This window comes from Microcaecilia unicolor, chromosome 1, assembly GCF_901765095.1.
Source record: "Microcaecilia unicolor chromosome 1, aMicUni1.1, whole genome shotgun sequence".
Lineage (NCBI taxonomy): Eukaryota > Metazoa > Chordata > Amphibia > Gymnophiona > Siphonopidae > Microcaecilia > Microcaecilia unicolor.
Genome location: NC_044031.1, coordinates 452,931,200 through 452,949,934, shown reverse-complemented (window position 1 = coordinate 452,949,934; position 18,735 = coordinate 452,931,200). Strand labels below are relative to the sequence as shown.

The following is an 18,735-nucleotide window of genomic DNA, read 5'->3' as shown; positions in this document are numbered from 1 at the left end:
GGGGATATTGGATGGGAGTGGGTAGAGCAGCGGGGGCCCAGACTACTCTGTCCGCCCCTGGCCCTTAGTTCGGAGTGGGAAACTGTCACCTCTTAGCACCCTCTATGCAATACCAGCTATGCTGCTTGGGTCAGTGGCGTAGCCACAGGTAGGCCGGGGCCCACCCACTTAGGGCTCAGGCCCACCCAACAGTAGCACACATTTAGCTGTAGCTGGTGGGGATCCCAAGCAGGGGCGTATGAGGTTCGGCAGTAGGGGGGGCAGGAGCTAGAGTGAGGGGGCACATTATAGCCCCCCCAGGCCACTGCCCCCCCAGCTGCCGTCAACCCTCCCCCGCCTACCGCCGTCACCTACCCCCGAGGTCCGCTTCCTCCTGCCGGTTTTTAAAAATATTGCTTCAGCTGGCGGGGGACCCCAACCCCCGCCAGCACAGCCAAGTTCTTGTTTAAGTTCTTCATCCTGGTGCTGTGAAAGCTGCATCCTTCCAGTTGGACGGAGTCTGACGTCGTAGCATGTTGTACGTGCAGGACGTCAGACTCCGTCAGACTGGAAGGATGCAGCTTTCACAGCGCGATGAAGAACTTAAACAAGACCGCGGCTGGGCTGGCGGGGGTTGGGGTCCCCGCCAGCTGAAGTAATATTTAAAAAAACTGGCAGGAGGAAGCGGACCTCAGGGGTAGGTGACGGTGGTAGGCGGGGGAGGGTTAACTTCAGTAGGAGGGTCCAGGGCGAAATCTGCGGGGGCCCAGGCCCCTGTTGCCCCACACAGATACGCCCCTGATCCCAAACTGAAGACTTCCCCATAATGGTAACGAAAACACTATTTTCCACAATACCAGCACCTGCTCAGTTTTCAGCGCATGCTTGCTGCAGACTGCCAAGGTTAAAAGAAACTGGGGTGGGGAAACGCCTGGTGCCCACTTCTTGCCTAGGTCCACCCAAAATCTGTTGTCTGCCTCCGCCCCTGCGGATCTGTAAGAGACATTTTTTGATTATAGTAAACCCTGTATTCTATATTTTTACTCAATAACTCTTTGCTGGTGTATTACGCCCAATGTCCTTTGAATACCGTTACTAAGCTCCCTTCGCTTTTCTGGTTTAGTTTTGCAAGTCTTCTCTGCTTTTGTTTGGCACGAGCAAGTGAGCATGACAAATCTCCCGGGCTTTGACACAGTCACACAAGGTGCTCAACTCCGAGCCAATACCATCTCAGGGCAGCAGAGCACGCGCTATTAAAGGACGCTGAGAGGGCGGGGAGTTTCACATCTCGTGACACTGACACACTGTGGTGGTGCGCACAGTACACTGCAGGTGTGGGAGTGGGTAAAAATGGTGCACGGCAGAGTGATCGCGCTTTCAGTGACAGACGTCCGCTTCCCGACGTCCGTCGACCAGCACGGCTCCGATGCAATGGTAAGACGGGACTGTTTCTGCAGGCTCCGCCCATTCCAGTCTACGCGCGCCCAAGCCGCCCATTCCTGTGGCGTCTTTGCGAGTAGGGCTATATGGGAGGTTGTTTTTAAGTTACAATTACAACAAGGTAGTTTTAAAGTAAGTTAAAAACGAAAAACAAAGCAAAAGCTAAGGTTAACTCTTGTTTTTATTACTTAGGGGTTAGGTTTATACTCTGTGCTGCCAATTTACAAAATTCTAACGAAGAAGAAGACAAAAACACTTCCAGTGTTGCAGGCCGCAGTTGTCAAACTTCGTGGTATATAAAATCCCACCCCCCTCCCTGGCCTTGGGTAGTTTTTGAATATTTAGATGATGCTTGTTTTTTTCTCCCCAAGTTTTAACAGCTATAAGCTAAAAAAAATGCCCTTTTAAAAAAATAAAAGGCCTTGTTCTCCACAAGAGAAATTCCTTTCCTGCATTCATCATGGTCTCTGTTGATCACTTGTTGATGCGGTAATGTGCAAGGTTTTGTATATAGGATATTGTAGCTTTTGTAATTTTGTGTGCCCTATGTAGAAGTGAGTGTTGCACTCACGTGAGGTAACTGTGCAAAGCCCTTGGGTTTCCATGGTAATTAGTTATTCATTGTAAATAGTGAAAAATACACAAAACTTATGAACATAATACCAATACTGGGTCAGACCAATGATCTGTCTAGCCCAGTATCCTCTTTTCAACAGTGGCCAATCCAGGACACAAGTACCTAGCGGAATCCTAAATAGTAGCAAGATTTCCGTGCTCCCGAGCCCAGGACAAACGATGGGTTCCCCCATATGTCTCTATCTCAATAACAGACTATATGGACTTTTCTTCCAGAAACTTGTCCAAAACTTTTTTTAAACCCAGATATGCTAACTGCTGTAACCATATCCTCTCATGTAATTTCATTGACTGTCCCCTAGTCTTTGTAAAGTTTCAAAGAGTAAAAAATTTATTCACTTTTACCCATTCTACACCACTCAAGATTTTGTACACCTTTATCATATCACCCCTCAGCCATCTCTTTTCCAAGCTAAAGAACTCAAACCTTCTCCATCCTTTCCTCATATGAGAGGAGTTCCAGCCCCTTTTATCACTTTGGTCATTCTCCTTTGAACCTTGTTTAATTCCGCTATATCTCTTTTGAGATGGTGATCAGAATTGTACTCAAGGTGAGGTCGCACCATGGAGCGACACAGAGACATTATAATATTCTCTGTCTTATTTTCCATCACTTTCCTAATAATTCTTAGCAACCTGGTTGCTTTTTTGGCCACCGTCACACACTGGACAGAAGATTTCAGCGTATTGTCTACAATAGCACCTAGATCTTTTTCTTGGGTGCTGACTCCTAAGGTGGACCCTAGCACCAAGTAACTATGATTCAGATTATTCTTCCCAATGAGCATCACTTTGTTTTAAATTTTATCTGCCATTTGGATGCTCAGTCTTCCAATTTTCTAAGGTCTTCCTGCAATTTTTCACAGTCTGTATGTTTTTTTTTTTAACAACTTTAAATTTGCAGATAACACAAAACTATTCAATCACCTCACTTGTCATTCTGATTTCCAGATCATTTATAAATGTTAACTAGCACTGGTCTCAGTACATATTCCTGTGGTACTCCACTATTCACCCTCCGCCATTTAAAAAATGGCCATTTAACCCTATTCTGTCTTTTATCCATAAATCAGTTCCTAAAACACAACAAAAAATTGCTTCCTATCCCATGGCTTTTTAATTTTATCAGGAGTTTCTCATGAGGGACTTTGTCAAAAGCTTTCAGAAAATCTAGATACACTACAGCAACCAGCTCGCCTTTATCCACATGTTTATTCACACCTTCAAAGATATGAAGCCAATTGGTGAGGCAAGACAGACTTCCATTGGCTGAATTTATGCTCTGTCCCATTAAACCGTGTTTGTCTATGTGCTCGGTAATTTTATTATTTATAATAGTTTTCACTATTTTTCCTGGCACTGAAGTCAGGCTTACCAGTCTGTAATTTCCCCGATCACCCCTGGGATCCATTTTAAAAATAGGCGTTATGTTGGCCACTCTCCAATCTTCAGGTACTACAGATGATTTTAACAATAGCTAACAGCAGATCATAATTTTAATGTTTGAGTTCTTTCAGTACCGTAGAGTGCATATCATCCTGTCCAGGTGATTTACTACTCTTTAATTTGTCAATTTGACTCAGAACGTCTTCCAGGTTCATCAAGATATTTTAATTCATCCACATCGTTGACCTTTAAAGCCATTCTCCAAGGACAAGCAGGCCTCTTTGTTCTCACAGGTGGGTAATGCAGCACCGCATTGCCCGGTCCGGAGCGTATAACAAGCTTTGCGGAGCGCGAGATATGCTCTACCGATCATGCGCAAGTGCCTTCCCGGCTACCATGAAGGCACAGTTACTGCAGTTTTTGTACTGTGGTGAGAGGCTGCGTGTGTAGTTTCTCTTCACTCCTGGTTCGGAAGAGCTTTTTTAGTGCCTTTTTGGTGTCTTTTTGTTGATTTTTTTTTTTTTTTTTTTGCTGTCCCTTGTTCAGGCCTTTGTCCCCTTCTCTTCCAGTATATTTTTAGTTCTTTTTGGCTGGTTTTAAAGTTTTCTTTATTTTCCATGACTTAGGCCGCATTTAGGCCTAGTCTCCGGTCGGGTCTTTCGCCTGATTTTTTTTTTGTGGGGCCTTGCCCATTTTTTCAGGCACCATCGTGTTTTTTGATCTGGCTTCAGACATTTTTCCTTCTATGTCCACTAAAGCTCCCAGTGGCTTTAAGCGCTGTTCCCGGTGCAATCAGACGATCTCTGGCGAAGGCACTCATTCTTGGTGTCCTCAGAGCTTAGGGCCTGACAATAGCCCTGCCAACTGTGTCCTTTGTCTTCGAATGAAGAAGACTCGGGTGTCCAGAGAGACTCAACATGGGAAGATTTTTGGAGCCAGGTCTGAGTCCTCGACATCGGCATTGGCATCGAGACTAGTGGCATTAACATCAAAGACTTCATCGGGAGCATCAGTCCATATGGCTGCTTCAAAACCCATGAACACTGGGAGCAGTAATTCATCTGTGGGTCTCCACCTGTCTTGACGCTGGCTGCTGGACAGGGCCCGCGGGAATGGCCAGTGTCGGACCCGACCCTGAGGGTGACTTGAGGATTTCATGTCATCCTCGTTGGCACCGAGAAGTCTTGATGCCAAGCTTTGGACAAAGGCCAAGAATCATTGGCATTGGTCGTCCTCAACGCATGGTGCCGGGAGCTCTGGGGCATTGAAGGATTAGGCTCCTGAGATGCGTCAGGAGCATCACTCCCCCTCTATTCAGGTGGTACCAATGCATCTATCTCCAAGCAGCCAGGCCCCAACTCCAGTCTCGACCCTGTCAGTTCTGCAGCCTGTCTCAGAACCAGCATCCCAGCCTTTCCTAGAGTCAGCCCTCAATGAGCATCTCCGGGCCTTGCTCCCTGAGCTGCTGGTTGGCCTTTTGCAATGGTGTGCATCGGTATCGGGAGTGCATGTGCCTGCCCTACCACCCGTTGCGACCCTGCTTGGCCCTCAGCCTCAGTGCAGCTTCCGATGTCGACTGCCACTCATGCAGGTATCCCCTCGATGTCAGTGGAGGAAGCTTTGCCGGAGTCGAGGAGGGAACCCGTTCCTCAACACCCTTCTCGGGGACATGGTTCCTCAAAGTTGAGGCAGGCTTGATTTTAGCCCTCCCACGAGGAGTTTCTATCTGATACCGATGAGGAATGCTCATGGGAGTCTGAGGAAGATCCAAGGTACTTTTCCTCTGAGGAGTCCTATGAAATTCCCTCTGAACCCTCCACTCCACTTGAAAGGAGAAAGTCTTCTCCGGAAGGACTTTTATTCTCCTATTTTGTGAAGAAAATGGCTGAGGCTATTCCGTTTAGTTTAGAAGTGGAGGACAAGCCCAGGGCTATGATGCTTGAGGTTCTGGACTACAAATCCCCTCCTAGGGAGGCTGTGACTGTCCCTTTCCACAAGGTGCTGAAGAAAGTCCTCGATAAGAACTGGGAATCTCCTCTGTTGGTCCCTGTCCTGCCCAAGAAGATTGACACTATGTATTGGATCCACAGCACTGGTTTTGATAGGCCCCAGTTGCCTCGCAGTTCGATGGTGATGGAGTCTGCTCTCAAGAGAGCCAGGAGTTCTAGAGATTATGCCTCGGTGCCCCCAGGCAGAGAAGCTAGGATTTTGTACTCTGCTCCAGGCCTCAAGGCTCGTGTCCTGTATACAATCTTACGAGCATGTGTTTCTGATTTGGAACAGTCAGTTCAGCAGATGTTGTCAGGTGCCCTATGCCTGGGCTGGAGACAAGGTTGAAGAGGACGCTGACCAAATAAAAAAACACACTGATACCATCTCTTCTCTCTTCTGCTGGGTGCCTTCTGCATCAGCTTCCTCATCTAGGAGGTCTTTTGGCAAGTCTAGGAGGGGTGTCTACTACCCACAGAGATGTAGGTATGCCACCTCGCCAGCCTGTTCAGGCTGAACCCGGTGTGCTCGTTCTAGTCAACAGCTTGCGCCTAAGGCCCCTGCTGCTCCCAGTCGAAGCAAGGAACGAGCTTTTGACTAGCTTCTACAGAGCATAGCCACTGTAAAAGAGTCTGTCATGGACAACTTGCTGGTTGGGGGGAGGCTGAAATTTTTCTACGAAAGGTGGCTCCTTGTAACTTTCAACCAGTGGGTTCTTCAAATAGTTTGACTCTGAGATGCCCTCAAATGGCTTAAAAAACCTCCAGATTGCCCACTGAGAGCTCATTACTTCATCTGTCAGCACAAGCAGGTACTTCCAGAGGAACTCTCCGCCCTTTTGAAGGCCCATGCAGTCAAGCCCGTTCCACCGGGGAGGAAGGGCAGAGATTCTATTCCAGGTACTTTCTCATGCAAAAGAAGACAGGGGTTGCGTCTCATCTTAGACTTAAGGGCCCTGAACAAATTACTGGTCAAGTAAAAGTTCAGGATGGTTTCCCTGGGCACCCTTCTACCCATGATTCAGGAGAATGATTGGCTATGCTCTCTGGACTTGAAGGATGTATACTCTAACATCCCAGTACTTCCAGCCCACCGGAAGTATCTCTGATTTCGGCTGGGAACACATCACTACCAGTACCGCGTGTTGCCTTATGGCCTTGCGTCAGCTCCCAGGGTCCTTCACCAAATGTCTAGCGGTAGTCGCAGCATCACTACACAGATTGGGAGTCTGTGTTCCCTTACATTGACAATTGACTGGTGAAGAGCACATCAGAGGATGGTGCTCAGGAGTCCATGTGGAGGACTATTCGGGTGCTGGAACTACTAGGTTTGTTATAAACTACCCCAAGTCCCATCTTTATCCTGCTAATCAGTTGGAATTAATTGGAGCCCTGCTCATACACAACAGGTTCGAGCTTTTCTTCCAGGATTGAGAACAGACACGCTAGTCACCCTGGCTTCTCAGGTTCGAACCTCGTAGCAGGTCATAGCTCAGCAGATGTTGAGGTTGTTAGGCCACAAGGCTTCCACAGTTTGTGACACCCATGACACACCTACACATGAGATCCGCCCATTGGACCTTAGCCTCCCAGTGGTGTCAAACTAGGGGAGATTTAGCAGATGTCATTCGAGTGTCTCCAGAGCTTGTAAGCTTTCTCCTCTGGTGGACCATTTGATCCAATTTGACTCTGGGACTACCATTCCAAATTCCTCAGCCTCAAAAGGTAGTGACAACGGATGCATCACTGCTCAGTTGGGGGGCTCATGTAGTTAGGCTTCACACTCAGGGAGCCTGATCCCCTTCAGGAAGCAGGATTTCAGATCAATCTGGAGCTCCATGCGATCTGGAATGCTGTTAACGGCTTTCAGAAATTGGCTGTCCAACCAAATTGTGGTCATTCAGACAGACAACCAGGTTGCAATATATTACACCAACAAGCAGAGGGGCACGTATCATGCCCTCTATATCATGAGGCTGTCCGAATGTGGCGCTGGACTCGCCAGCACAGCATGTTCCTTCGGACCACTTATCTGGGTGGCAAAAGCAACAGTCTAGCCAACAGGCTGAGCAGGGTTATGCAACTGCATGAGTGGTCACTCAATATGGGAGTTGCCAGTGAGAACTTCTGAGTGTAGGGCACCCCCTTGGTGGATGTCTTTGCCACTCACCTGAATCACAGAGCCCCTCAGATCTGTTCCAGACTTCAGGCTCACAACATACTAGCATCAGATTCCTTCCTCCTGCATTGTGGGACAGGTCTTCTGTATGCGTATCCTCCCATTCCTCTTGTGGGGAAGACTGCAGAAACTCGAGCAAGACCATCCTGGAGCACTTTGCACACCTTGGTCTGCAAGCGAACATTGGCCTATTACATGGAGCGGACACAGCCCCAGAGATAGTCCGCCCAACATTTTGTTTCTTTTGATCCAAACAGGATGGGAGTCGCCATCAAGAATGCACAATTCTAATTGGCTGTCAGATTGCATTTCTTTCACTTATGCCCAGGCTGGACTAACCCTGGAGTGTCATATCAAGGGTCACAATGTCAGAGCCATGGCTGCGTTGGTAGCTCACTTGCGGTCAGCCACCATTGAAGAAATTTGCAAGGCTGTGACGTGGTCTTCAGTCCACACATTCACATCTCATTACTGCTGTGAGCAGATTACCCAAAACAACAGTTGATTTGGGCAGACAGTGTTGCAGAATCTGGAGTCTAGACTCCCAACTCCACCCCCCCCCCCCCATCTGTTGGACTCCTAGAATCCAACTCCACCCCACCCCCACCAGGACCATTTTATTATGTTTTAGGCTGCACTGTCAGTTTGTATATAGTTTCAGGTTGATCTGAGTTATGTCCTCACTGGTTTGAGGCCCAGTTGACCAATGTTTGTTGTTTTCAGTGAGCCTGGATGCTAGGGATACTCTGCTTGTGAGAATAAATAGGCCTGCTTGTCCTTGGTGAAAGCGAAGATACTTACCTGTAGCAGGTAGTCTCTTAGGACAGCAGGCCTTATATTCTCACAAACCCTTCCACCGCCTCTAGGTGTTGTCTCCTAGTTTTTATTTTATTTTTTGTGCTGTAGTATTTAACTCCGGTAACGGTAACCGTGCCCTAACAGTGGGCGGGAAGGCATTCACACATGCATGGCGGATCATGTCTCGCACTCCACAAAGCAAAACCCGGACTGGATCAATGTGTCCTCCTTTTTCTGGAGCCATATGGTAACCCTATCTGTGGTGCTACATTACCATCTCCCACTGCCCAGGTGTAGTGAGGAAACATTTAATCAATATGGGGTTGTGGAAGAGAGCACAGACAACAGAGGGCTTCTTTGCTTATTAAGAGCCTAATGTGCCAAACGTTTTCGTCTGTTTTCTGTCTATGGGAAAATGTTATACACGAGCCCTAAATTTAGGCCTGCTTTCCTCAACCTTACTACTCATAAAAACACAAACAGCAAATTCCACTTTGGCAGAATGAAACTACTGATATTACTACTATTAGTAATCATTTCTATAGTGCTGCTAGACGTATGAAACACTGTACATATTATGGGCCAGATTCTTTATAAGGCACCTAAAGAATCCATATGGTAAACATTTCCAGATAAGCATATTCTATAAGTGGCACCTAGAGTTAGGCGCAGCATATAGAATATGCTTAGTTGATATCCCAGTGCCTAAAACTACGAGCCTCCATTTACACCAACGGAAACATGTAAATCTCTGTGCGTAGATTTACGTGTACTGGGCCATATTCTATAAGCCCATGAAATGCCCATTTCCCCACCCATAATCATGGCCCTTTTGAACTGCACACATTAGAATTTAGGCGCAGTTCATTACAGAATACGCTAGGGGGCCCTTTTATGAAGTGTTGGTAAGCCCAGTGCAGGCTTGCTGCTCACTAAATGGGACGTACCGCCAGGCTAACGCAACAGCCTAGCGGTAGTTCCCTCCCCCAGCATGCGCCATTTGCAGTGATTTTAGTAGCGCTGGTGTGTATCCGGTGGTAATCGCCGTGTTAGTGTGGGAGCCCTTACCACCACCTCAATGGGTGGCGGTAAGTGCTCACCCCAAAAATGGCCGCATGGGAAACATGCCTTTTACCCGCTGCGGTAAAAGGGGGCCTCGGCGAGCATCAAAAACATGCGCCGATGCCAGCACAGGCCCCATTTTGCTGCAACTTTGTAGTTTTTTGCATGTAAATTCTAATTATTGATAATTAGTGCTCGTTAGGTGCAGTTATCAACACTAATTAGCGTGTTAAGCCAATTACATAATCTGCTTTGTTATGGAATATGCTTGGCGCGCTATATAGAATCCAGCAGTATATGCAGGTACTTTTTCTGTCCCTAGAGGGCTCACAATGTAAGCTTTGTGTACCTGGGGCAATGGAGGATTAAGTGACTTGCCTGCTACACTAACCATTAGGCTACCCCTCCACTACTAGAGGGCTTTGCAAAACAATGCCATTTGGAACCGGACACAGCTGGCAAGAGTCATGTAGTGGATCACTGGCAGGCTGTTGTGCACTAAGTTCAAAGATTGTCAGTACACCAATACAAATGCTTTTTTCCTTATTAATTTTTTTTTTTTTTTACAAATTTGTGTGCACAGGAGTTTTGTGTCTTTTAGCATAATGTCAAAAACGTTTGCATTTAAAATATGGACAGCCTGGTTACCTATTTTTATACAGGAGTGGGATGTAATCTTACTTCCTTATGAACAGATTTTTTTTGAGCTAAAATCATCAAAAAATAAAATAAATAATCTGTATATGTACAAGGGGTTTGTGTCTTGGAAAGTTTAAGATGTGTATAACTATTAAAATCTCCTTGGAATGTAGCAAACCACAGCTGCTGTGATGCCACAATTTGTATATCATAGCGCAGGTGACTAAACAGTCCATTGAATAGGTGTATTAGGTGCCGCTGATGGGAGAGATCTGCCATGAGTCAATAGCCGGGCTGACATGGTTTGTTTTGGTTAATACTGCTATTGGTTTGCAAGGTTCTGTTAGCTTTCTGGACTGTGGAGGCAGCCCCCCCCCCCCCCCCCCCCCCCCCCCCCATCGACAGTGGGGGATAGATTTATGCACAAAATGGCTGAATGGGAACAAAAAACAGCCAAGGTGACTTGAGATAGAAACATACTATACTAGTAAAAAAGGCCCGTTTCTGGAACGAATGAAACGGGCGCTAGCAAGGTTTTCCTGGGAGTGTGTATGTTTGAGAGAGAGAGCCAGAGTGAATGTGCGGGTGTGTGACAGAGTGAGACTGTCTGTGTGACAGTGTGTGTGTGAGAATGAGAGTGTGTGACAGGGCCCCCTCCCCTGTTCCTAATGCCCCTCACCCCGTTCCCTCCCCTCCTTTTCCTCCTCCTTCCCACACTTTGGGTTCCTTAAGGCTTTCAAAAGTCTATGTACCCCCGTGGCCCTAACGCCCAGTATCCGGATACCCCACCGCTTTCCTCCTCACCCCCCTCCCCCAAGATGTAATACTTTCACGTCCTTCATTTTTTTTTTTAAGTGTCCTATCTACCCTGTGTACAAATGCCCGGCATTCAGATTGTGTTCCTCTCGTAAATTTTCATTTCTTTCATTCATTCAGAACTTGCCCCCCCCCCCCCCCCCCCCCCCCCGAACACTTTTGGTTCCTTCAGTCTTTTAAAACTCTCCTATGTACCCTGTGTGCTAATGGCCAGCATTGAGATTGTTTTCCTGTCCCAAATTTGCATGTCTTTCAGTCATTCACAACTCCCCCCCTTCTCCAGTTTAACACTTTCGTTTCCTTCAGTCTTTTAAAACTCTCCTATCAACCCTGTGTCCTAATGGCCAGCACTCAGATTGTTTTGCTTTGCCAAATTGTCTGTCACTGAGGTCAGTGCGTGCCTGCCTAGCAGACCACTTCCGGCAGGCAGGGTCCCAAGCACATCCTGTTGGAGGTGAGAATTATTATATAGGATGAGCAATGGAAAAAGTTCCAACTCAGTTTCCTGTCAGTTTACCACATAAGAAAGGTTCAGATTAACTTTGACACTTGATGCACACTTTTTCAGACTGCAGCCTGGTGTGTACCAAAGAGCAAATTTAATTGGCCAGAGTAGGCGGTATATGTTAGATGTTTTGTGTCATTAGAGTGGCTGGCGCACAGTCTCACCTGGAAGCTGTCAAGTTTGGAGGATAGAGGCCATACCAGTGCTGATGTTGAGAGACCCCAGTACTTTACAGTTTAGAAGGGGAGGAGCATACAGTACCTGGGGCTATGACCCTGGATCTGAGAACAGAAGCTGTAGTGACAGGGGAAGCTGTCCTACTCCTCTGTAATCATTAAAAGTTGAGCCTGTACTTGGCATTTAGAGTCTTTTGCACCTTAATTGGTTGAAAAGTTGTTGTTTTGGCAACTTACACTATAGTGGCTTTTGTGATTTCTCTTTATAAAAGATCTTCCCTAATGCAGAACTACTACTACTACTTGTTTCTAAAGCGCTACTAGGGTTACCCAGCGCTGTACAGTTTAACAAAGAAGGACAGTCCCTGCTCAAAGGAGCTTACAATCTAAAGAACTAAAGGCCCTGTTTACTAAGGTGTGCTAGCATTTTTAGTGTGTGCTAAAAATTAGCGTGCACTGTGTAGACAGACACCCATAGGAATATTATGGGCACCTACACGATTAGCACACACTAAAAACGCTAACACACCTCTAGCTAAGCTTAGTAAACAGGTCCCTAAGTGTTCTTTTTTTGTTTGTTTGTTTTTTTAAATACATTTGGGGTAGTTATGGCACTACAGTAAAAGTAGTCGGATGAGTGTCTTTTTTTTGGCAGTGTATTTAAAATACAGCAGCTGTACCTTTTAAAGTTTTATGTATTTTATGTTTCAACATTTTTTTTATTGATGAAATTGAAAGTAAATAAACAACAAACTCTACAAATTGCATATTACAGAGCCAAATCTTCCAAACATGAACATAAGAACAATCATATCATCAACAATTTGACTTTTCCTCCCCACCCATACCCCTCCCCTAACCCTACCTACCCTCCACTTCTATCTTTAACACTTTTATTGAGGAAATAATGAAATACAACATCTCCAAATGCCAAAAGTAACACAAGCAGAAGTCAATTTCCAGATGCTACCAAGACTATCATTTTATTTATTTCAACTGCCATATCTTTCTGTTTTATGTATTAAATACAGCATACAGACCCTGACTATTCTGCCGCCTATGTTGTAATAGAAACAGATGCCAAGGATGGACTTAAAGGTTATGGGTTAACTTTTACTTTGGGCAAAGGAACAGAAGTTGGTAAGTTGTTCTCTCACCCATTTAGACACTGTCTAGATACCTGCGTTGAAGTTTGATAATGCTGTAAGTTTGTATTTGATCACACCGGAGTCTGCGAACGCATCTCCGGTACTATGTAAGCCACATTGAGCCTGCAAATAGGTGGGAAAATGTGGAATACAAATGTAACAAATAAATAAGTTAGAAGTTGCTTGGTATTATTTGAAAGAAGAAAAAAATAGTTTGGTTAGGCAGAAATTTTTTTCATCCCAACAGGATCTCATGGTGCTCTCAAATAATAGCACCTCCAGAAGTATCCTGCCAATTAAATTCTTTCTTGTTTAATCTTTATTATTCGGGATGTGATAATTGACTAGACCTTTGCCTCTGCTTGATCAAGCATCGCATTATCAGGTATTATTTCCCTCCTGTTGCTATCAGGGTTTTCAATAATGACTGGATATGTTTTGTGCAATTAGATTTCTTAATATTGCATTTCCTATGTTCTTTTTAAAGGTTTGACTTTTTATATAAGATGTTAATGAAAAAATTAAATTTCAAAGAAAGATCAAAAAGCCCAAATGTCAGAACTATGTGTGGTGTGTTAAGTTGCTGGAATAGTGGAGAGAGAAAAGCATTTCAACAAAATCATGGTGTTTAGCTCTTCGTTATGTTCATATATTTTAATTGAATTCACAAGAATTTTGTATATACTAGTAAATCAGGCCCGTTTCTGACAGAAATGAAACGGGTGCTAGCAAGGTTTTCCTCGGAGTGTATGTTTGAGAGAGAGTGTGTGTGTGTGACAGAGAGAGAGTGGTGAGACTGGGTGTGAGTGTGTGTGTGTGTGTGAGAGAGAGTGTGTTCCAGGGTCGTCCCCTCCCTCCCAGTTCCAGGGTCCCTCCCTCCGTCCGAGTTCCAGGGTTGTCCGTTCCCCTCCCTTCCTCCCTCCCTCCGAGTTCCAGGGTCGTCCCCTCCCAGTTCCAGGGTCGTCGACCCTGCGAGTTCCAGGGTCGTCCTCCCCCCCCCCCCTCCCTCCAAGTTACAGGGTCGTCGTTCCCCTTCCATCCAGCGTCTTCCCTCTTTCTCTTCCCATCCTTCCACCCATCTACCCTCTCTCCTTATCCTTCCATCTAATGTCTCTCTCCCCCTCCTTCTATCCAGTGTCTCTCTCTCTACCCTTTTCTGTTGTGTCCCTTCTCTCTCCACATCCTTCCAGTCTTTCCCCTTTCTCTCTGCATCCATTCATCATCTCCCCCTTTCTCTCCCCAACCTTCCATCTGTTTTCCCTCTTTCTCTCTCCATCCTTCCGTCTACCCCCCTCTCCCGATTCTTCCATCAGTGTCTTTCTCTCTATCCCCTTCTTTCCATCCAGGCCCGCCCGCCCACCCAACACAGATCTGCCAAGTCTCCTGCGAAACACGCGGTGCCAGCTCCCATTTCCAGCCGCTGCTGCTGCTTCTCCTGTTGAGCAGCAGCGGCCGCTACAAAAAAAAAAAAGAGCAATAAATGTTTTTAAAAAGCAAGCGCGGCACCTCAGACAGCCATCAGGCATTGGCTGTCGGCTCTGCAGCCGCTCCTTCTCTCACCTCTCACATCACTCTCACCTCTCACATCACTGCCCCTGGAGTAGGACCCCGGAGGAGCACAGCGATGTGAGAGGCGAGAGGGGGAGCGTCTGCAGAGCCAACAGCCAATGCCTGATGGCTGTCTGCGGTGCCACACTTGCTTTTTAAAAATATTTATTGCTCTTTTTCTTTTTGTAGCGGCTGCTGCTGCTCAACAGGAGAATCAGCAGCGGCCGGAAATGGGAGCTGGCGCCGCGTGTTTTGCGGGAGACTTGGCAGGTCTGTGAGTTGGGTTGGCAGGCCTGGAGGGAAAGTGGCTGGGCCTGGGCCCGTCCAGTCCCGCCCGTGGCTACGCCCCTGGAGGGAGGGAGGAAGGGAGGGACAACGACACCCTCATGCGTGTGCCGTCGCGGTCCGTTGCCTAGCAACACTGCAGTGTTCTCTTCCAGTGGTTGGTCGCTGCTGTGTTTGACGTACCCGGAAGTACGTGATGTCAGTTCAGGAGAAGGAGCCTTACAGAGAGCACGAATGCTTCAGGCTTCACTGCCACGGAGTCAGCTTCAGAACGTTGGAGCAGTGGCGTAGCCAGACTGCCAATTTTGGATGGGCCTGAACCCAAAGTGGGTGGGCACAAAATTTTCTCTCTACCCCCCTCCCCCAGCAAAATTTAGTCACGCTAATCAGATGCATTTGTCACACAGGGTAAAGTGCTGCTTTTCAGTGCATCAGATTTCAGAAAATTTATTTAATAGCCTAAACACCCTTTTCAATGAGCTTTCAGAGGCCAAAACCTCCTGCCTCAGGTCAGTATAATGCTGTTCTCCAAAGACAAGCAGGCTGATATTCTCACAAGTGGGTGACGCCACGTCGGCCCCGGAGGATTTTAAAGCAAAATCTCAAAATCTCTTTACGGCGTTCCGTCGCGCGAGCGATCGTACTGCGCATGTGCGCACACCTATTCCCGCTCGCCGAGCGGACACGCCCTTCAGTTTTTCTTTTTCCGCGTCTGAGGAGACACGGAGTTCGTTAGGGCTTCGTGTTTTCTTCAGGTCTTCGGAGTAAATCTCTTTTTTATTTTTTCATTTGTACTTTTTATGGCAGGCTCATTGTGGCTTATATATACAGGTATTTTTTGTACCTGAGGCAAGAAAAAATTTAAGTAATTGCCAGAGTCACAAGGGGCTGTGCCTCAACGAAGCATATAAGCTTCTCTTTTTCTTTTTTCTTCAAAAGTGCTGGTATATTGTTATCTGTGGGCTAGCCAGCAAATAAAACAAGCCCACATTTTTTGATCCATTTATTAAAACTTAAACAAATTGCTCTCGAGAGCTGTGAGAGCCTGCTTCAGCACACTACTGTCTTTGAGCCTCACAAGTGGTGAAGGTGTATGTCACAGGAAAAACCAGGAACCTAAGCAGGTGCATCCCTGGTTAGCCACTGAATGGGCAGCCTGGTGACACAATATCAGTGGTGTAACCTTTGAAGTGAGTCTCCACCCGTCTCGGGGTCTCCTGCTCTGCAGGTCATTCGGACGCATCGGCGGAAGTGTCTTGGGCCGGATCATCTCCCTGTGAAGCGCAAGTAGTGTCTCAAAGTACCGAGACGTATTCTACTCTGCCAGGGATGCCCAAAGGACCGGATCATCTCCCTGTGAAGCGCAAGTAGTGTCTCAAAGTACCGAGACGTATTCTACTCTGCCAGGGATGCCCAAAGGACCGGATCATCTCCCTGTGAAGCGCAAGTAGTGTCTCAAAGACGAGACTTATGCTACTTGTCAGGGATGCCCGAAGGAGTTTCTGGAGTCCGACAGAGACCGATGCACGCTGGGTATAGTTATGCATCGAGTAGGTCTCCACCTGCCTCGGCGCCTCCTGCTTGGCAGGTCATTCGGGCGCATCAGCGGGTGTCGGTACCATCGGTGCCCAGAGCTTTGCTCCCTCTGTTATGGAGGTATTCGGGCTTCAGACATCAGTCGGTGCCGAGAGCGTTGCTCCCTCTATTATGGAGGTATCCTGGCATTGGACGTCGATACACCGCATCGCGGGTGTCATGGGTACCGTCGGTACCGAGTATCATCGGTACCGGGTGTCATGGGTACCGTCGGTGCCGAGTATCATCGGTACCGGATGTCATGGGTACCGTCGGTACCGAGTATCATTGGTACCATGGGTGCCGTCGGTACCGAGTATCATCGGTACCATGGGTGCCGTCGGTGCCGAATGTCACCGGTGCGTCGGTACCGAGGAGTATCGGTACCGGGAACATTGGTACCATGGTCGGTGCCATGGGTCCCGTCGGTACCGGTACCATCGGTACCATGGATTCCGTCGGCACCGGGTATCATCGGTACCATGGGTACCATCGGTGCCGAGTGTCTTCGGTGCATGGGCACCGTCGGCACCAGGTATCACCATCGGCATCAGATATCATGGGCACCATCGATCATAGGTATCATCGCCCATCGGTACCGAGTATCACGAGTACCATCGGTATCGGGTATCGTCGGTACCATGGATAGGTATCATGGATACCGTCGGTACATGAGTACCGTCGATACAAAATATCATGACCAGGTACCATCGGTACCATGGGTGCCATTGGTACCAGGTGTCTTGAGCACCGTCGATACCATGTGTACCATAGGTACCGTCGGTGCTGTTGGTGCCGAATATCATGGGTACCATCGGTACCACATGTCAAGGGTCCCTTCGGTACTAGGGTATCATGGGTACCATCGATACCAGATATCATGACTATCATCGGTACCAAGTACCATGGGTTCCATTGGTACCGGGGGTCATCGGTCCATGTGTATCATCGGCACCGTCGGTGCCATGAGTACTATCAGTACCATCGGTCACATCTCTGTTATGGAAGTCATCTGGCAGTCTGGTTTCGATTCCCTTGCATTGCCAGATGTTGTCCTTGGCTTTGAGACCATGGGTACCATTGGATGCCATGGATGCTACCGCCTCCCGCGGCATCTAGCTTTTCAACTGGTCTCCTTCACCGATGCTGCCTCTGGTATGGGTGTTCGCTCGTAGAACTTACCGCGCCTCCATACCTTGGCTTCCAGGCCCAGAAATGCATGTTAAGAACAGCCATTTTGCTACAGGAGAACATATTTTTCCATAGCTGTTCTGTAGAATTGTATGTATGACAGTTGCTCTATACTGGTCAATGTTTGCATCTGAGCTGCTCTGTTTGAGTAGTTGGCTCAGTTCAATGATGGTTCATCTGATGAACATGAAGGTCATGGGGTTTTCTCTGCTGAGAATCCTATAGATCCTCTATTTGTCTTGACACATTACAATGGAGATTGTCAATCAGCCCAATGCCAGATGCTCGAGGTCCTGGACTACCATCTTCAACTCAGAACTGATAGCAGTTCTAAGAACTTGCTTCGGCGCCCCCGAGGCCAGAGCATACATCCTTAGCCTCCTTTGGAGAATGGCGTACCAGGCTGGCATGATCGCGTCCAAGACCAAGTCCTGCCAGATCTTTATGAACATTCCCACCGGAGTAGGCTACATCTTTTTTCCAAGTGTCGCAAGTTCCTGTCCAATGGCGTTTTCATCACTTGTATTGTAACACCTAGATTTCTGCTCTAGGTATGGTGATGCGCAGACTCTCATGACTGTGTGCCTCTCACCTGGAGGAGGAGACTCAGCAGAAAATTGTTGATATGCTGTGCATACACTTCCTCATCTCGGAACTTCTTTAAAGAGATCAGCACGCTCGTTCTAGTCAGCGGCGTGCACCTAATCAGGCTCCTGCAGCTATTCCGCAGGAACCAGAGAGGGGTTTTGGAGTGGCTCCAATTCAGCATAGCCACTATATAAAAAAAAAAAAAAAACAACAACAAATGTCCGTACCGGCCAATCTGCCTGTCGGGGGGAAGTTCAAATATTCTCCACCACAGGTGACTTCTATATCCTCCAACCGGGGTTTTTTTTCAAATAGTCCGGTTAGGATACATTCTCAATCTGGAATCAAACCCTCCACATTGTTCATTGGAAGTTTAATCCTTTAGCTTCCATCAACAGTGAGTACTTGCAGAGGAACACTCTGCCTTTCTCAGTACCAATGCAGTCGAGCCTGTTCCACAAGGGTAAGAAGGATTGAGTTTCTATCCCAGGTCCTTCCTTGTGGGTTCCGTCCCATCATAGACATAAGGGGCCTCAACAGATTTCGTTCAGGATGATTTCCCTGGGCATCCTTCTTCCCATACTTCAGGAAAACGAATGGTTATGCTCTCTGGGCTTACAAGATACTTCTACTCACTTTGCGTCCAGAGTATGTTTTTCCTAGTGCCTAGCTGTTGTTGCAGCGTATCTTCATGGACTGGGAGTGCAAGTGTTCCCTTAACACGTTGATTGCCCGTCTCAACAGATTACAGCACAGTAATATTGAGACTTCTAGACACATGGCTTCCACAGTTCAC

At 47.2% G+C, this 18,735-nt stretch overlaps 1 protein-coding gene across 2 annotated transcripts in view; it reads left to right on the top strand.

Annotated features, from left to right (window-relative positions):
- The first annotated feature begins 1,281 nt into the window (after positions 1 to 1,281).
- Positions 1,282 to 18,735, top strand: part of ENOSF1 (enolase superfamily member 1) — a 166,861-nt gene continuing 149,407 nt past the window's right edge. For both annotated transcript variants that reach the window (XM_030212979.1, XM_030212972.1), the window contains exons 1-2: positions 1,282 to 1,413; positions 12,636 to 12,744. In XM_030212979.1, coding sequence (XP_030068839.1) covers positions 1,330 to 1,413; positions 12,636 to 12,744 — 193 coding nt within the window. In that variant the 5' untranslated portion in view covers positions 1,282 to 1,329. The remainder of the gene's footprint in view (positions 1,414 to 12,635; positions 12,745 to 18,735) is intronic.